Source organism: Xenopus tropicalis, chromosome 2, assembly GCF_000004195.4.
Source record: "Xenopus tropicalis strain Nigerian chromosome 2, UCB_Xtro_10.0, whole genome shotgun sequence".
NCBI classification, from domain to species: Eukaryota; Metazoa; Chordata; class Amphibia; order Anura; family Pipidae; genus Xenopus; species Xenopus tropicalis.
In genome coordinates this window covers 177,829,068-177,847,580 of record NC_030678.2, presented here as the reverse complement: position 1 = coordinate 177,847,580, position 18,513 = coordinate 177,829,068, and the positions used below count along the sequence as shown (strand labels likewise).

General features: G+C 47.0%; 2 protein-coding genes across 4 annotated transcripts; both read right to left on the bottom strand.

Moving 5' to 3' along the window:
• Positions 1–4,387: 4,387 nt before the first annotated feature.
• Positions 4,388–13,965, bottom strand: or51e1 (olfactory receptor family 51 subfamily E member 1). Of its 3 annotated transcripts, none has more exons than XM_031895691.1 (3): positions 13,768–13,965; positions 9,589–9,677; positions 4,388–6,252 (listed from the first exon to the last, which is right to left on the bottom strand). In XM_031895691.1, the coding sequence occupies exon 3, from the start codon at positions 6,201–6,203 to the stop codon at positions 5,241–5,243; it is 963 nt and encodes a 320-aa protein (XP_031751551.1). In that variant the 5' UTR covers positions 6,204–6,252; positions 9,589–9,677; positions 13,768–13,965; the 3' UTR covers positions 4,388–5,240.
• Positions 13,966–16,397: 2,432 nt separating this feature from the next.
• Positions 16,398–17,970, bottom strand: LOC116408720 (olfactory receptor 51G2-like). Its single transcript, XM_031896380.1, has one exon. The coding sequence runs from the start codon at positions 17,968–17,970 to the stop codon at positions 16,999–17,001; it is 972 nt and encodes a 323-aa protein (XP_031752240.1). The 3' UTR covers positions 16,398–16,998.
• Between the last annotated feature and the right edge of the window lie 543 nt (positions 17,971–18,513).

The window sequence follows — 18,513 nt, the reverse complement described above, 5'->3', positions numbered from 1 at the left end:
GTCACATGATTCTCAGTATTGGGGGCTTTTAGTAGCGTGCCCCCCCCCCGGCGCATCATTTAATGAATAAGTCACATGATTCTCACTATTGGGGGCTTTTAGTAGCGTGCCCCCCCCCGGCGCATCATTTAATGAATAAGTCACATGATTCTCACTATTGGGGGCTTTTAGTAGCGTGCCCCCCCCGGCGCATCATTTAATGAATAAGTCACATGATTCTCACTATTGGGGGCTTTTAGTAGCGTGCCCCCCCCGGCGCATCATTTAATGAATAAGTCACATGATTCTCACTATTGGGGGCTTTTAGTAGCGTGCCCCCCCCCGGCGCATCATTTAATGAATAAGTCACATGATTCTCACTATTGGGGGCTTTTAGTAGCGTGCCCCCCCCCCGGCGCATCATTTAATGAATAAGTCACATGATTCTCACTATTGGGGGCTTTTAGTAGCGTGCCCCCCCCCGGCGCATCATTTAATGAATAAGTCACATGATTCTCAGTATTGGGGGCTTTTAGAAGAGTGCCCCCCCGGCACTAGTGTTTTTATTGCCCCACAATGCAGCTGGGCGAGCCCTTGGGCATAGGCCGTATAACTATATTTAGCCGAGTGATAGTCCCATAAAGAGTTTTATAGGGCAATTCCCCCCCCCCCCCGCCCATTAAATGTAAAGGGATCTGTAGGTTACAGGCTCTTCCTTATCATCTCCGGGCCCTCGGGCCCCTGTGCGTGTGGGGGGGGGGCCCAAGTCACCCACATTGAGAGGTACTCACTATAACACTGGGGCATTAATAAGCAAATAACTGTTCCCTGCTATGGGCACGGGGGGTATCTGAGCCCCCCCTCATAGCCCCGGCATTACCCTGCCCCATGTATAGAAGAGCTGGGGGCCCTCAAAGAATCATTTTGCCCCTCCCTCTGCTGGACTGGAAGGTTCCAACCTCCCTATAGGGTCTGAGCCTTCATCTGCCCATGTAACTGCCCTCTGTGCATTCTGCCCCCACTGCCAGCCCCCTATATAATCCTACTGCCCCCCAGGTGTTGTCTATACAAATATATATTGTGGGCTGCGTCCTACAGATATTCTGCTTACATCTGCCCCCTATCATGGAATCTGCCCTCCTCATCGCCATATACCACCCCTTGCACTAATACCCCAATGGCCACAGTCAATAGTGCGGGGGCAGAAGGTGGGACTGTGGCATCACTGACTCCTCCCACATTAGGGGCGGCCATGTTACTATGTACATGGAGCCATAGCTGTAGGGGGGTTGGCACTAACTGCTATTAGGTAATGACATCATCCATGACATCATAAATGCCGGCCAATAGCAATTCGTTTTATGCCAATTGTCCTGCACTAGAGATGAAGCCCAGTTCCTGGATGGATTCGGCATTTGGATGGACTGGTTTGGAGCTGATTTCCTTCTGTGAATGGGAACTGGAATGGCATGTGGAATTAAAGGGTAACTAAGCCTGTGAATCTGACATTGGGCAAAGGACAGAGGTTGGGGCAGATCCATCGCTTTCCCCGGGGGTCACCAGGCTTTCCCCAGTTCCCATGCAGATGAAGGGAATGGTTCAGTCACATTGGGGCCCCCCTTGTCTGGGGGTGAGGGGAGCAGCCGATTTATAGAACGTTCCCTGCAGTCGCTTCTCCCTCTTTCATTTGGCCAATGGGGTCGCTGTGTTATTTGACCCCAAATTCTCCCCCTCTGTTTAGTCTGCACTTTGCCTTTTTCCTGCCCAAACCCCATAAATCAGTATATTGACCCCCTAATGTCCCACATGGGAACAGAGTCCCACAGACCCACTCACCCCGCGGCCGCGACATGTAAACAGAGACTTGTATAAATGTAGATGGAATGTGCTGCCCCGCCCCATACGGAGAAATCACTGACACAGTGTGAGTAGGCACTTTCCTTTAAAGGGGACAGGCGGCCACCAGATCTCTAGCTATGGAATCTCATTGGCTATACCTACATACAATCTCTAGCTATGGGATCTCATTGGCTAAACCTACATACAGTCTCTAGCTATGGGATCTCATTGGCTAAACCTACATACAATCTCTAGCTATGGGATCTCATTGGCTAAACCTACATACAGTCTCTAGCTATGGGATCTCATTGGCTATACCTACATACAATCTCTAGCTATGGAATCTCATTGGCTATACCTACATACAATCTCTAGCTATGGAATCTCATTGGCTATACCTACATACAATCTCTAGCTATGGAATCTCATTGGCTATACCTACATACAGTCTCTAGCTATGGAATCTCATTGGCTATACCTACATACAGTCTCTAGCTATGGAATCTCATTGGCTATACCTACATACAATCTCTAGCTATGGGATCTCATTGGCTATACCTACATACAATCTCTAGCTATGGGATCTCATTGGCTAAACCTACATACAATCTCTAGCTATGGGATCTCATTGGCTAAACCTACATACAGTCTCTAGCTATGGAATCTCATTGGCTAAACCTACATACAGTCTCTAGCTATGGGATCTCATTGGCTAAACCTTCATACAATCTCTAGCTATGGAATCTCATTGGCTAAACCTACATACAGTCTCTAGCTATGGAATCTCATTGGCTAAACCAACATACAGTCTCTAGCTATGGGATCTCATTGGCTAAACCTACATACAGTCTCTAGCTATGGGATCTCATTGGCTAAACCTACATACAGTCTCTAGCTATGGGATCTCATTGGCTAAACCTACATACAGTCTCTAGCTATGGGATCTCATTGGCTAAACCTACATACAGTCTCTAGCTATGGAATCTCATTGGCTATACCTACATACAGTCTCTAGCTATGGAATCTCATTGGCTAAACCTACATACAGTCTCTAGCTATGGGATCTCATTGGCTAAACCTACATACAGTCTCTAGCTATGGGATCTCATTGGCTAAACCTACATACAGTCTCTAGCTATGGAATCTCATTGGCTAAACCAACATACAGTCTCTAGCTATGGAATCTCATTGGCTAAACCTACATACAGTCTCTAGCTATGGAATCTCATTGGCTATACCTACATACAGTCTCTAGCTATGGGATCTCATTTGCTAAACATACAAACAATCTCTAGCTATGGGATCTCATTGGCTATACCTACATATAGTCTCTAGCTATGGGATCTCATTGGCTATACCTACATATAGTCTCTAGCTATGGGATCTCATTTGCTAAACCTACAAACAATCTCTAGCTATGGGATCTCATTGGCTATACCTACATATAGTCTCTAGCTATGGGATCTCATTTGCTAAACCTACAAACAATCTCTAGCTATGGGATCTCATTGGCTATACCTACATATAGTCTCTAGCTATGGGATCTCATTGGCTATACCTACATATAGTCTCTAGCTATGGGATCTCATTTGCTAAACCTACAAACAATCTCTAGCTATGGGATCTCATTGGCTATACCTACATATAGTCTCTAGCTATGGGATCTCATTGGCTATACCTACATACAGTCTCTAGCTATGGAATCTCATTGGCTAAACCTACATACAGTCTCTAGCTATGGAATCTCATTGGCTAAACCTACATACAGTCTCTAGCTATGGGATCTCATTGGCTATACCTACATACAGTCTCTAGCTATGGGATCTCATTGGCTATACCTACATACAGTCTCTAGCTATGGAATCTCATTGGCTAAACCTACATACAGTCTCTAGCTATGGGATCTCATTGGCTAAACCTACATACAGTCTCTAGCTATGGGATCTCATTGGCTAAACCTACATACAGTCTCTAGCTATGGGATCTCATTGGCTATACCTACATACAGTCTCTAGCTATGGGATCTCATTGGCTATACCTACATACAGTCTCTAGCTATGGGATCTCATTGGCTAAACCTTCATACAGTCTCTAGCTATGGAATCTCATTGGCTAAACCTACATACAGTCTCTAGCTATGGAATCTCATTGGCTATACCTACATACAGTCTCTAGCTATGGAATCTCATTGGCTAAACCTACATACAGTCTCTAGCTATGGGATCTCATTGGCTATACCTACATACAGTCTCTAGCTATGGGATCTCATTGGCTATACCTACATACAGTCTCTAGCTATGGAATCTCATTGGCTAAACCTACATACAGTCTCTAGCTATGGAATCTCATTGGCTATACCTACATACAATCTCTAGCTATGGGATCTCATTGGCTAAACCTACATACAGTCTCTAGCTATGGAATCTCATTGGCTAAACCTACATACAGTCTCTAGCTATGGAATCTCATTGGCTAAACCTACATACAGTCTCTAGCTATGGAATCTCATTGGCTAAACCTACATACAGTTGCCACCAAAACAGTTACTTTGAAAAAAAACACCCCAGAATTATCAGACTTGTTACGTTTTATTCATTTTTGTAGCTTCTCCTGCTCATTTACTTTCCCTTTAATTAATACCACAAATATCATTTGGCCAACATTAGATGTTTGTGTTGAAGCCACTTGGAACACCCCCATTTTGTCAGGTCCCATTTTCCCATAACAAGGGGACAGATATGTGAATATAGGGAGGGCAAACCCAAGAGTTTGTCATTCACCCCTATCTCGTGCTTTGTGTCCCCCTCTACGGTTTTGAGACCTCCCCTTCCCTACCCACAGATGTAGCCACAGTATCTCACATAAGAACAATGGTGTTCACAATGACACATTGGAGATAAAATAATTAAAAAGACTTCACATGAGTTGAGGTACCAGTTATCTTTATCTTGTAACAAGAAGGTCCCCCCTATTCACATGAGGTGGTTTGTCCAACCAATGGCAGTCACAGTGTCCCACAGGCCATCATCATGGACAGTGCTTTACGTAATCTATATCCGTTCATTTTTATTGTTATCCATCTCCACCATACGTCCCAACATTTCCAGCTGAGTATTAGACAGCTTGGCCGCATCTGTAGTCTTCTGATGCTCTTGAGATGATATCAGCTGATTATTGCTCCACCTACATCAAGGTCTAAAGTCCTACCAACATGATGAGAAACCACAAATCTAGCAAAATCAGTCAGTCAAACCTACTTCCTATGGTCGTCATTTGGTTCAATAAGAGTCCAAGAAGACTGCAAGACCCAAAAGAGAAAGTGTCATTGGCTGATAACTCTTTAGAGGTCACTGTCCAACCTTCACTGAACAAATATCCAACAAATAGGATCCCAACACTAGCTATTGTTTTTATCTTGCCCATTACAGGTCCCCACTGGTTTTGATCCAGTGTCTCTTGCTGCAGAATATTTTTCTCAATCTAGAGCGGATTTCCTTGGTTTTGATCCCATAAACAATGGGGTTTATGACAGGAGGCACCAAGAGGTAGACGTTACCAAAGAAAATATGTAAGTTTGGGAACTCCTCGTTGATCCCAAACCTGTGCACCACTGAGAGGCCAATGAGAGGGATATAGTACATTAGGACTGCACATATATGGGCTGCACAAGTGCTGAAGGCCTTCAGACTGGCCTCTTCCACCAGGTCAACCACCGCTCTGATGATCAACAAGTAGGACAAGGCGATGAAGATGGAGTCCATTCCCATGATGAACAGGATAATAAACAGTCCATAAACCACATTGACCTTATTATCTGCGGAAGTCATATTCATGATCTCCTGGTGCAAGCAGTAGGAATGGGTCAGAACATTCTTTTGGCAGAAGGGTAGTCTCTTGATGAGTAGGGGGATAGGGATCATGAACAGAGCTCCCCTGAGTAGAATAGTAAGGCTGATTTTGATGAGTGTTGACTCAGTGAGAACGGAAGAGTATCTAAGGGGGTGACAGATGGCCACGTAACGGTCCACAGCCATGGCCATTAGGATCCCAGACTCCAGCGCCGATAGGAAATGGATGAAAAACATCTGAAGCAGGCATGAATCAAAGAAGATCTCAGTAGAGTCAAACCAGAAGATCCCCAGCATTCTGGGCATGGTGGTGTTGGCCAAGAGCAGATCAACGACAGAGAGCATGCAGAGGAATTTATACATGGGCTCGCAGAGGTCCTCCTCCACCTTAATGATGTAAATGATGATACAGTTCCCTACTATGGCCACGAGGTACATAAGGAGCAGGGGGAACCCCACCCAGAACTGATCTTGCAGGTGAGGGATCCCGGTGAGGATGAAACTGTTGCTGTAGTTGGAAGCATTAAATACGCACATGGTCTCCGTCCAGTAAGGGGAATGTCCAGTTTCAGGGAAGTCTCATAGTCTGAAACGAAGAAGTAGATTAAATCAATGTATTTGGCAATAGGTCCTTCTGTTTGGGGTCCACCATGGAAGGTCAGGCCTGGCCAGTTCCTAGGGACAACTACGACTGATAACATTCACTAATCTTCATATATTGCCCTTTAGGTGTCCTGAAATGAGACAGAGTTCCCGGTATAAGTGCTGCCCACACCCTTCCTCCCACCCTTCTGCCACATTTGTGGTTTCTCACCATGTTGGTAGAACATTAGACCTTGATGTATGTGGAGCAATAATCAGCCGATATCATCTCAAGAGCATTGCTCATCGGAGCACTCCGTCTCTACTACTACATCTCACTCTAATGGGGCCCAGAAGGTGGAAAGAAAAGCAGCTGATGGGCTGTATATGGCGCCCCCTATCATTATATTAAGTTATTTATTTTAGGAATTTTAGGGCAATTTGGGGCTTCCATGGGACGTATTGGAACAGCTGTGTTCTCCTTACTCCAAATAGGTCTGGGAAATATCCAGATTTATTAGATACTCCTGTAATAACCCTGAGTGCCCTACGTATCCACATTCACCCAGGGAAAGGGCAACATGGCGACCTGAGCCCCACGGGCAAAATTACACGTGCAAAATGCACATTTTATAGGGAGAATGTAAATAAACTACAACAAAAATGCTCCTTGTAGTATTTTGTACTTTGCCCCCCTCTGGCAATTCAGCTTTAAAGGGCAATAGATTCCGTTTAATGATGTGTCTGTGGGAGCCAATAGCGTGAGTCAGAGCCACAAACTGGGTCACTTCTGTCAGTAAATGGGCCCAAAGCCGGTTGGAACCGGACCCAAGGGCGCAATGTTTGGCTGTAGGGTCACGCCCAGTGGGAAAGGCACTTTGGCACTTACAGCCGCTGTACCCAACTGTAGGGGGCGCCTCATTACCTCGCTGGGTGTCTGGGTGGGAATACGTAACCCCAGGACAAGCAGCACCTACAGTTACAGTATCTCTGCCCATGTCCCACTGGGGCTCTATCTCTATAGGTTCCCTATAGAACAACTGCCAGCACTGACTTTACAATGCATCATGGGATTTGTAGTCTCATTGAACACAACGGAGCTTTGTGGCTCCACACTGGGAGTCCAGCATTCTGAGTGAGAACTCACCGGAGGGAAATGCCCTGCCGGGGGATGTTGGGGGGCAGATTCTGTTAATGCCTATGGGAGGGGCCTGGGTGAGTTCTTGAAAAAGCAGAATATCCAAGGTTAGTATTGATATTGGTAGAGACAGATAGATAGATAGATAGATAGATAGATAGATGGATGGATGGATGGATGGATGGATGGATGGATGGATGGATGGATGGATGGATGGATGGATGGATAGATAGATAGATAGATAGATAGATGATAGATAGATAGATAGATAAATAGATAGTTAATATATGATAGATAATAGATGATAGATAGATAGATAGATAATATATGATAGATAATGGATAGATAGTAGATGATTGATTGATAGATAAATAGATAGATTCAGTAGATGATAGATAGATAGATAGATAGATAGATAGATAGATAGATAGATAGATAGAAAATATATGATAGATAATGGATAGATAGTATATGATTGATTGATAGATAGATAGATAGATAGATGATAGATAGTTAGATAATAGATGATTGATTGATAGATAGATAGATAATATATTATAGATAGATAGATAAATAGATAGATGATAGATATATAGATAGATAGATGATAGATAGATAGATAGATAGATAGATAGATAGATGATAGATAGATAGATAGATAATATATGATAGATAATGGATGATAGATAGATAGATAGATAGATAGATAGATAGATAAATAGATAGCTAGTTAGATGATAGATAGATAATATATTATAGATAGATAATATATGATAGATAATAGATGATAGATAGGTAGATAGATGATAGATAGATAGATATAGAGAGATAGATAGATAGATAGATAAATAGATAGCTAGTTAGATGATAGATAGATAGATAGATAAATAGATAGCTAGTTAGATGATAGATAGATAGATAGATAGATAGATAAATAGATAGCTAGTTAGATGATAGATAGATAGATAGATAAATAGATAGCTAGTTAGATGATAGATAGATAAATAGATAGATAGATAAATAGATAGCTAGTTAGATGATAGATAGATAATATATTATAGATAGATAGGGATGTAGCGAACTTACGCCAAAAAGTGTGAATATTTGCGAACTTTGCGAACCCCATAGACTTCAATGGGAAGTGGAACTTTAAAATCTAGAAAAGCCATTTCTGGCCAGAAAACTGATTTTAAAGTTGATTAAAGGGTGCCACGACCTGGGCAGTGACATGCCGGGGGGGGATCAGGGGCAAAAACGTCTCTGAAAATTATGTTATTGACTCAGCGTTGCGTAAAACTGCAAAGGCAGCTGGCAGGCCTAGCGGAAATACGCCGCGTTTTTTGCTATTTCGCACTATTAGCACCATGGAAACGGGATTTACTAAAAAACGCCATGTGTGGCTTGTGCGGCATTTTTAGGCCGAGAAAAAACGCAGCGGAAAAACGCCACGCGCACCCAAATTGCGAACATACGCGGAAAGTACGTGAACTCGCAAACTCACGAACACCCGATGTTCGCGCGAATTATTTCACCGGCGAACAGTTCGCTACATCTCTATAGATAGATAGATAGATAGATAGATAGATGATAGATAGATAGATAGATAGATAGATAGATAGATGATAGATAGATAGATAGATGATAGATAGATATATAGATGATAGATAGATAGATAGATATATAGATGATAGATAGATAGATAGATAGATAGATAGATAGATAGATAGATAGATGATAGATAGATAGATAGATAGATAGATAAATAGATAGATGATAGATAGATAGATTTATAGATGATAGATAGATAGATAGATAGATAGATAGATAGATGATAGATAGATAGATAGATAGATGATAGATAGATAGATGATAGATAGATGATAGATAGATAGATAGATGATAGATAGATAGATAGATAGATAGATAGATAGATAGATAGATGATAGATAGATAGATAGATAGATGATAGATAGATAGATAGATATATAGATGATAGATAGATAGATAGATAGATAGATGATAGATAGATAGATGATAGATAGATAGATAGATAGATAGATAGATAATATATTATAGATAGATAGATAGATAGATAACCCTTCAGCTTTCACCCCTCCCTGTTCTTAGATTGCTAGCTCTTGGGCCCAGCACCCTTCATGTCTGCTTTGCTTTTGGCAGAGAATGGGACAACTCTATATTTACCTATTGCCTCCCGCGGGTCCCGGTTCCACATAGGTGCCTCCCGGGTGGTTCTGTCGGCGCCGGCGGCTCTGGGTCCCTCGGCCCAATCTCTGCGGAAGGGAAGGCGGAACAATCAGAAGCCTCAGAGCAAAAGCAACAGATGGGCCCCCCAGTGTAACCAGAGCAGCAGGGTCCCACACACTATGGGTCCAATGAGTTCTGGGCGCCCCAGTGAAGCGCTGGTTCCTGTCCCACTGGGGGCCGGCCCGGAGATACCAGGGAAGGAGCCTGTTTATTGCTCGGCTATAAAATCTCGATGAGAAGCAGCGACTCCGCTCTGTTTGTGTAACGAAACCTCCGAAAGCAGAACTGGCCGGTTGGGCCATAAACATCTACTGGGGAAGGGTTACTGGGAAATCCAGCCTGGCAGCCCTCCAGCAGGTCCTACCCCCCCGTCATACTCACAGCATGCACACTCCCTACTCACAGTATCACCCCTGTATTGTAAGGGATAATGTACCCCCTACTGTAACTGATAAGGATATTAGCAGTCACTGAGGGGTTCTGTGCCCATATAAAGGCACAAGGCTGCAGGCTGAGTTATACAGGGAACTCTGAGTATCACTCATGTATTATAAGGGATAATGTACCCCCTACTGTAAATGATAAGGATATTAGCAGTCACTGAGGGGTTCTGTGCCCCCCATATAAAGGCACAAGGCTGCAGGCTGAGTTATACAGGGAACTCTGAGTATCACTCATGTATTATAAGGGATAATGTACCCCCTACTGTAAATGATAAGGATATTAGCAGTCACTGAGGGGTTCTGTGCCCCCCATATAAAGGCACAAGGCTGCAGGCTGAGTTATACAGGGAACTCTGAGTATCACTCATGTATTATAAGGGATAATGTACCCCCTACTGTAAATGATAAGGATATTAGCAGTCACTGAGGGGTTCTGTGCCCCCCATATAAAGGCACAAGGCTGCAGGCTGAGTTATACAGGGAACTCTGAGTATCACTCATGTATTATAAGGGATAATGTACCCCCTACTGTAAATGATAAGGATATTAGCAGTCACTGAATGTACATTATAAGATAGGAAGTCATTTGGGACATACCATTCCATTCCCGAGGGGCGGTTACTGTGCGGGGTGTATAATATCCCCCATAAGGCTCTGTGGGCACTAGGGGACTCGGGGGGCTGATGTTTATCGCTGTTTAGTGGATATTCCCTAGGGAGGGGCAATGGGGGGGGTGCAGAGCAGACTGTCGGGGTGAGGGGAGCTTCAGTTCGGGGGCAGCTGGGAGTCGTCATAACAAAATATTAATGTGAGAAAAAAAAACTTAAAGCTGTAAAAATGTCCCAAATGACAGGAAAAGCAGCCGAGACCTCAGATCTATTAATAAATCAATGTGTCGTTTCTCTGTGAATCTGCACAATCAGACTGGGGGGTTCCCAGCGTTCCCTGAAATCTGCTCCCATCTACTTCCTGGGGTAAATCCCAAGCAGAGAGACCCCCAGGGCTCTGCCCCTTAACCCTCTGTGCACCAGACACAAAGTCATGGGCTGTAAAGGGAATATAAACCTTCCATTGTAGTGTTCCTCCTTAATGCTACTGGACTACAACTCCCAGAATGCTCCAGTCTAGAAATATCATGGGTGGAGAATCCTCCCATCTCTGAACCCCAATAATAGGTAGTTATCTAGCACTATATCTAATATATAGGGGGAGCAATAGGGGAAAGTGTTGGGAGGGTTACTGCCTGCTCTGCTCTCAGTTCCCTACAGAAATAGGGGTTGGTAGCACTAGGTAGGTACCTAATATATAGGGGCAGAGACAGGGGAAAGTGTTGGAAGGGTTACTGCCTGCCCTGCTCTCATTTCCCTACAGAAATAGGGGTTGGTAGCACTAGGTAGGTACCTAATATATAGGGGCAGAGACAGGGGAAAGTGTTGGAAGGGTTACTGCCTGCTCTGCTCTCATTTCCCTACAGAAATAGGGGTTGGTAGCACTAGGTAGGTACCTAATATATAGGGGCAGAGACAGGGGAAAGTGTTGGAAGGGTTACTGCCTGCCCTGCTCTCATTTCCCTACAGAAATAGGGGTTGGTAGCACTAGGTAGGTACCTAATATATAGGGGCAGAGACAGGGGAAAGTGTTGGAAGGGTTACTGCCTGCCCTGCTCTCATTTCCCTACAGAAATAGGGGTTGGTAGCACTAGGTAGGTACCTAATATATAGGGACAGAGACAGGGGAAAGTGTTGGAAGGGTTACTGCCTGCCCTGCTCTCATTTCCCTACAGAAATAGGGGTTGGTAGCACTAGGTAGGTACCTAATATATAGGGGCAGAGACAGGGGAAAGTGTTGGAAGGGTTACTGCCTGCCCTGCTCTCATTTCCCTACAGAAATAGGGGTTGGTAGCACTAGGTAGGTACCTAATATATAGGGGCAGAGACAGGGGAAAGTGTTGGAAGGGTTACTGCCTGCCCTGCTCTCATTTCCCTACAGAAATAGGGGTTGGTAGCACTAGGTAGGTACCTAATATATAGGGGCAGAGACAGGGGAAAGTGTTGGAAGGGTTACTGCCTGCCCTGCTCTCATTTCCCTACAGAAATAGGGGTTGGTAGCACTAGGTAGGTACCTAATATATAGGGGCAGAGACAGGGGAAAGTGTTGGAAGGGTTACTGCCTGCCCTGCTCTCATTTCCCTACAGAAATAGGGGTTGGTAGCACTAGGTAGGTACCTAATATATAGGGACAGAGACAGGGGAAAGTGTTGGAAGGGTTACTGCCTGCCCTGCTCTCATTTCCCTACAGAAATAGGGGTTGGTAGCACTAGGTAGGTACCTAATATATAGGGGCAGAGACAGGGGAAAGTGTTGGAAGGGTTACTGCCTGCCCTGCTCTCATTTCCCTACAGAAATAGGGGTTGGTAGCACTAGGTAGGTACCTAATATATAGGGGCAGAGACAGGGGAAAGTGTTGGAAGGGTTACTGCCGGCCCTGCTCTCATTTCCCTACAGAAATAGGGGTTGGTAGCACTAGGTAGGTACCTAATATATAGGGGCAGAGACAGGGGAAAGTGTTGGAAGGGTTACTGCCTGCCCTGCTCTCATTTCCCTACAGAAATAGGGGTTGGTAGCACTAGGTAGGTACCTAATATATAGGGGCAGAGACAGGGGAAAGTGTTGGAAGGGTTACTGCCGGCCCTGCTCTCATTTCCCTACAGAAATAGGGGTTGGTAGCACTAGGTAGGTACCTAATATATAGGGGCAGAGACAGGGGAAAGTGTTGGAAGGGTTACTGCCTGCCCTGCTCTCATTTCCCTACAGAAATAGGGGTTGGTAGCACTAGGTAGGTACCTAATATATAGGGGCAGATAGCCCATAAGAATGTACCCGCTGGGAGGTAGTGGGTATAGTACAAGTAGGAAGTGCTGCCCCCTGGTACCATGCCCAGTGCCCCCCAGTGGGTACATTCTCTTGGCATTATATTATGGCATTGCCCACATTCTGCCAGTCTCACATACATATAAAACATATATAAGCCATTGGGCACTTACCTGCTGTGAGGGGCAGAGTCTGCCAGTCCTGCCCTGGTGCAATTGGCTGGGAATGAGCTGCCACCCTGCCCGCGCCAAGTTCCCAGGCTGGGAATATATAGGGAATGGGGCAGATCCTTGTGGGAGCCGGGCTGGGAATAATGTAGTCGAGCAGCCGAGGAGCGGAGGGGATTAGCGGGCGGGGAGCAAGGAGGAGCAGTAACTCCCAGGGCCCCGCGGGCAGATATCCCCCTGTGGGTAGAGGAATCTGGGCTACGTGTGCCCGGGGAGAGGGGCCACACATGGGCGGGGGCAGATGTTATTATTGCTGCGCTGGTACCGGCAGGATTCTACGTGGGGAATAAAAGCAGAGAAATATTTCCTCTCTATTCCCAAATGTAAATATTATTCTCCTGCAACTGCCGCTGCCAAGTGCCTCCCCAATTCCCCCAAGCTTTGCCCCCCGTGGCCCCCAGGGACTCGCTTATGGCTCATTTCCCTGCGTGGGGGCCACTATATATATATATATAATCCCACCTGCATTAAACTACAACTCCCAGAATGCCCTGTCAGCCATCAGCACTTCCTATTCTAGCTCATTGGCTGCATTTAATATAATGGAATCACAGCTTTCCCTACTCTCCTACTCACCTCTATCATGGGCTGCTCCAGCTGGCAGGGCTGTAAGTGCTGATGAGGCTTCCAGATGAGCTCGTTATGGGGCCATAATTACAGGGAGTTGGGGGAGGAGGCAGAACAGGTGCCAAATGTTTATCCGAAACTGAAATTGGGCCCCCAGGCCCCCATGACTCCCATTAATGTCCATGCAGAGATTGGTTCCAGGTTGGTCCCGCCCAGCAGCTCCACCCAGTCAGGGAGCAGAACAAAGCCCAGTTGCCCCAGGGGAGAGTGGATAATAGTTCCCTGCGCTGCTGGGCGTTGGGTGGGCGCAGAAAGCTCCGTCACGCACTAGTGACACAATCACATTGGCCCTTGGGTGACAGGGGTGGGCCACCTGATCCTTGGGCTTGGCCAGTGGGCTAGCAATTGGTTCTAGCAGGGGCCCAAGCCCTACAGGTAACAGAGACAGAACCCGACCCTCAGTCCCTGACTCCTCCCCTTACAGGGCTTGTGGCTCCTCACTTCCATCTACACTTCCACCTCCTGTCCCCCCACTTCCACCTCCTGTTCCCCCACTTCCACCTCCTGTCCCCCCACTTCCACCTCCTGTTCCCCCACTTCCACCTCCTGTTCCCCCACTTCCACCTCCTGTTCCCCCACTTCCACCTCCTGTTCCCCCCACTTCCACCTCCTGTTCCCCCACTTCCACCTCCTGTTCCCCCACTTCCACCTCCTGTTCCCCCCACTTCCACCTCCTGTTCCCCCACTTCCACCTCCTGTCCCCCCACTTCCACCTCCTGTTCCCCCACTTCCACCTCCTGTTCCCCCCACTTCCACCTCCTGTTCCCCCACTTCCACCTCCTGTTCCCCCCACTTCCACCTCCTGTTCCCCCACTTCCACCTCCTGTTCCCCCCACTTCCACCTCCTGTTCCCCCCACTTCCACCTCCTGTTCCCCCACTTCCATCTCTTGTGCCCCTCACTTTTATCTCCCTTTCCCTCTTTCCTCCCCCCCTCACCTCTGTCTATAGCGGGGGGTCCTACCCACCTTCTGTACTTTCTATTTTTCTTCCCCCCCCCCCGCTTCTGCCTCCTTATCATATCTTTTATGGTCTCCCATTTTCACCTTTTTCATTTGTTTTTCTTCTTTCTGTTTCCCCTATTACCCCCCCCCCCCCACACACACACACATTTCTTTTATGCACTACCCCCCCTTCCCTTATACTGCCCCCCCACATTTCTCCCCCATTTCTTCCTTCTCTGTTCCCATTTCCCCCTCAGGTTGTGCTCTTCTGCCCCCATTCCTATTTCTCTGCCCCCCACTTGCCCCATCTGTCTCCTTTTGCCCCACTCTCTGGGGGTGCCAGGGGCCATGGTAGCGAGGGGCCACATAGCTGAGGGAAGCCCATGAGATACTAAGGACCAATAGAGGCTCGGCCGGGCGCTGCTCTGCCATTGGTGGATAGAGATAAGAGGTGGAGCTTCTCAGTATGAATCTTGGGGTGTAACTCGATACCCAGGGGCCCTCATGTTGAATTTGTTCCTGGGTACCCCCATTGTTACTTCACTCCCTATAAAAGGGGTCATTTATGTACAGGAAGGGTGCTATGGGGTGCTATGGGGTGCCCCTTACTGCCTAGGCACAAGTTGCTCTGCCAGACAACAGAAGCCATGATGCAGGGCATTGTGGGTACAGACCTGCCCTGTCCTTATTGCCCCAGTGCAATTGCACTACAGGGCCCCCTTGTGGCTGAACATGATACAATCTCATTGATTCTGCTTTCTGTGGATGCTGAAGTCCCACCTGTGATCATTTGCTTTGGAGGTTTGCATAAGGGCTTTACTTCCCCTTTAATGTGTGTATGTCTTTAATCCCCCTAGTGCCAATAACAAACATTGCAGCAAGAACCCAAATGATTCACTTAAAGCTCAACGGTGACACCCAGAAGCCGCTTCATTTTCTTTATTCATTATTATTATTATTTATTGCCCCGTAAGCCATTTCTCCCCTGAATATAGAAGTACAAGTGCTGCCCCCTTGTGGTTGAACAATATACATAACAGAGACAGTGTGTGCCACAGTGCCCCCTAATGGTACAAGGCAATAGTGCAGTGTAAGCAATTTATATGCATTTTGGGTTCAAACCCCCAGTTTTGTTTAAATGTACCCTTAACCCCTATAGATTGTAAGCTCTTATGAGTAGGGCCCTCTGATCCTATGCTTAATCCGTAAACCCTTGTTTATTAAATTATTGTTAGACCCCCGTTCGTTAGAAATGAATGTAAAGTGCTGCGTAATTTGCTGGCGCTAAATGAATAAGTGATGATGATGATGATGATGATGATGATGATGATGATGATGATGATGATGAAAATACATAAAGGTTTTTTTTTTTAATATGGAATCATGTGACCTATAAGGAGCCTGCTTGGGAGAAAGACAAGACACCTGGCACTTATGGGGTTAAACCAATTGTCTTGCTGGGGGGGGCAGCTATCAGTGACCCCCCGCTATTAAGGGCATATAAAATGAAGAATGTATTTTAATTAAACTATATATATTTATATAATAATGACTATTGTACAAATACCCCCCGCTGGAGCAACTGCCCAGGGCACCGTACCCCCACCCCATTCCGATCACCCCCAAAGTGCCAAACCTCTCCATTCCCCTGAGGGGCAGAGCTGAGCAGTGTTGGAGCCTCCCAGTCGTCGGCCATGTCACTTCCACGAGTGGCCAATAGGAGAAGGCGCCCATAGTCCTGGCTCATTAGTTAAGCTGGGCTTATGTGGCAAGGACCCCAGTTGAGTGGATCTTGGCCACTAATAGGTTGGGCCAGAATGGCCTAATGGTTTGGGCCCAGGGCCAACAATCAGCTTGAAGGGAGCCCTACGGCAACCCATTGGCACAGAACAACCTTCACCCAACAACGGGAGCTTCTATCTGCCCGATTGATGCCCACAGATGAGTTGGTTGGGTCATTTAAAGGGCCCCCTATATGGTGCAATTAGCTGCCCGCTTGGTCTGAAGGGGCCGAGTCGACAGTTCTTATGGGGCCAATGCGTGGCCGGCTCTACAGGAACAAATGGCCCTGGCCCAGCGACCATCACGGCTACAGGGGAACAGATTTGGCACTGATGGGGTGATGCCTGGAGGGAGTTTACTTCCCCTTTAAAGCCAACACAAGTCTAAACAAGACCAGTATTTCACTGCTGATATAAATCTATAAAGCAAAATGGTAGCCGTAATGCCATTAGCCGGTCATACTTTCACTACTGCGATCCCATTGGCTGGGACTCCAACCCTCCTTCTCCTGAAGAGCCGAGTCATTTTGTGCCGGATTTGCTTGGTGTTGACGCTGTAAATCACGGGGTTGACAACGGGGGGCAGGAGGAGATAGACATCGGCCATGACGATGGCGAGGAGCGGGGAGGCGTGGGTGCCCACCCTGTGCAGGACCGAGAGGCCAATGAGGGGGATGTAGAAGAGCAGGACGGCGCACATATGGGCCACGCAGGTGCTGAAGGCCTTTAGCCGAGCGTCGTTGGCTCTCATGTTGATCACGGCCCGTAGGATGAGCCCATAGGAGATGAGGATGAACATGGAGTCTACGCCCTTGGTCAGGAGCACGGCCACCAGCCCGTAGACGCTATTCACCGTGGTGTCGGCGCAGGCCAAGCGTATGACGTCCTGGTGGAGGCAGTAGGAGTGGGACAGCACCCGCGTCTTGCAGAAGGGAAAGCGCCGGGTGAGCAAGGGGACGGGCAGGACCACGCACACCCCCCGCGCCACTATCACCAGCCCCATACGGCCAACGGCGGAGTTGGTCAGCACAGAGGCGTATCTCAGCGGGGCACAGATGGCAACGAGCCGGTCCACCGCCATGGCCACCAACACCCCGGACTCCATGGCGGCGAAGGTGTGAAGGAAATACATCTGGGTGAGGCAGAGCTCGCTGTAGATCTCATGGTGGTTGAAGCAGAAGATGCCGAGCATCGTGGGTAACGTGGTCAGCGACACTCCGACGTCCGTCACGGGCAACATGGCGAGCAGCAAGAACATTGGCTGGTGGAGGCCCCGCTCTGTCCTGATGAGGAAGAGGATGGTGCAGTTGCCAAGGAACGCCGTGACGTAGAGGGCGCAGAGCGGCGGCGCAAACCATTGCTGGTTGCCCCCCAGTTCCGGGATTCCACTCAGGGTGAAGGTCCAGGACATGTTGGTGGGAGGGGCCATAGTGACATCAGCTTGGGGGGCAATGGGGGAGGAGCATCAGCTTGTTAGTGGCCCACCCTGGCCAATAGGAGGAGGCTGGATGGAGGCAGACTTGCTATTGGCTCTGCTGGGCATGCAGCTGAGGATGCTGGGAGTTCAGCCACTTCTTGCAAGCTCCGCCTTACTGGCCCTGGGGGAAAGCATTAAAATAAACAGAAACTCATTAAACTCATTAAAAATGATAAATAAATGATTGGGAATTGGAAACGACACTGAAGTGCAAGCTCTGCGGCAGCGCCCAGCGTTGGGCAGGGACCACAAAGCCCAATGAAAAGCGAAATAAATATGAGGGGGGGGCTCATTCTGCCTATGGATAAGTCATTGCTTGAATTGCATCTTGTGAGTGGGGGAAAAATGTGGCCACTTATCGACTTACCTGTATTAGATGGGCCCCGCCCCTTCATATATAATGGTGTCTGTAAGTGGTCGATCCAGTTGCCCCTTCATGTTGCAATACACACACCCTAATGTTGGGCTCATTACATGAACTGAATCATTTTGCCC

Bases quoted from the DNA above. Each gene is read 5' to 3' on its own strand.
- or51e1 (XM_031895691.1), bottom strand. From the start codon at position 6,203: ATGTGCGTATTTAATGCTTCCAACTACAGCAACAGTTTCATCCTCACC.
- LOC116408720 (XM_031896380.1), bottom strand. From the start codon at position 17,970: ATGGCCCCTCCCACCAACATGTCCTGGACCTTCACCCTGAGTGGAATC.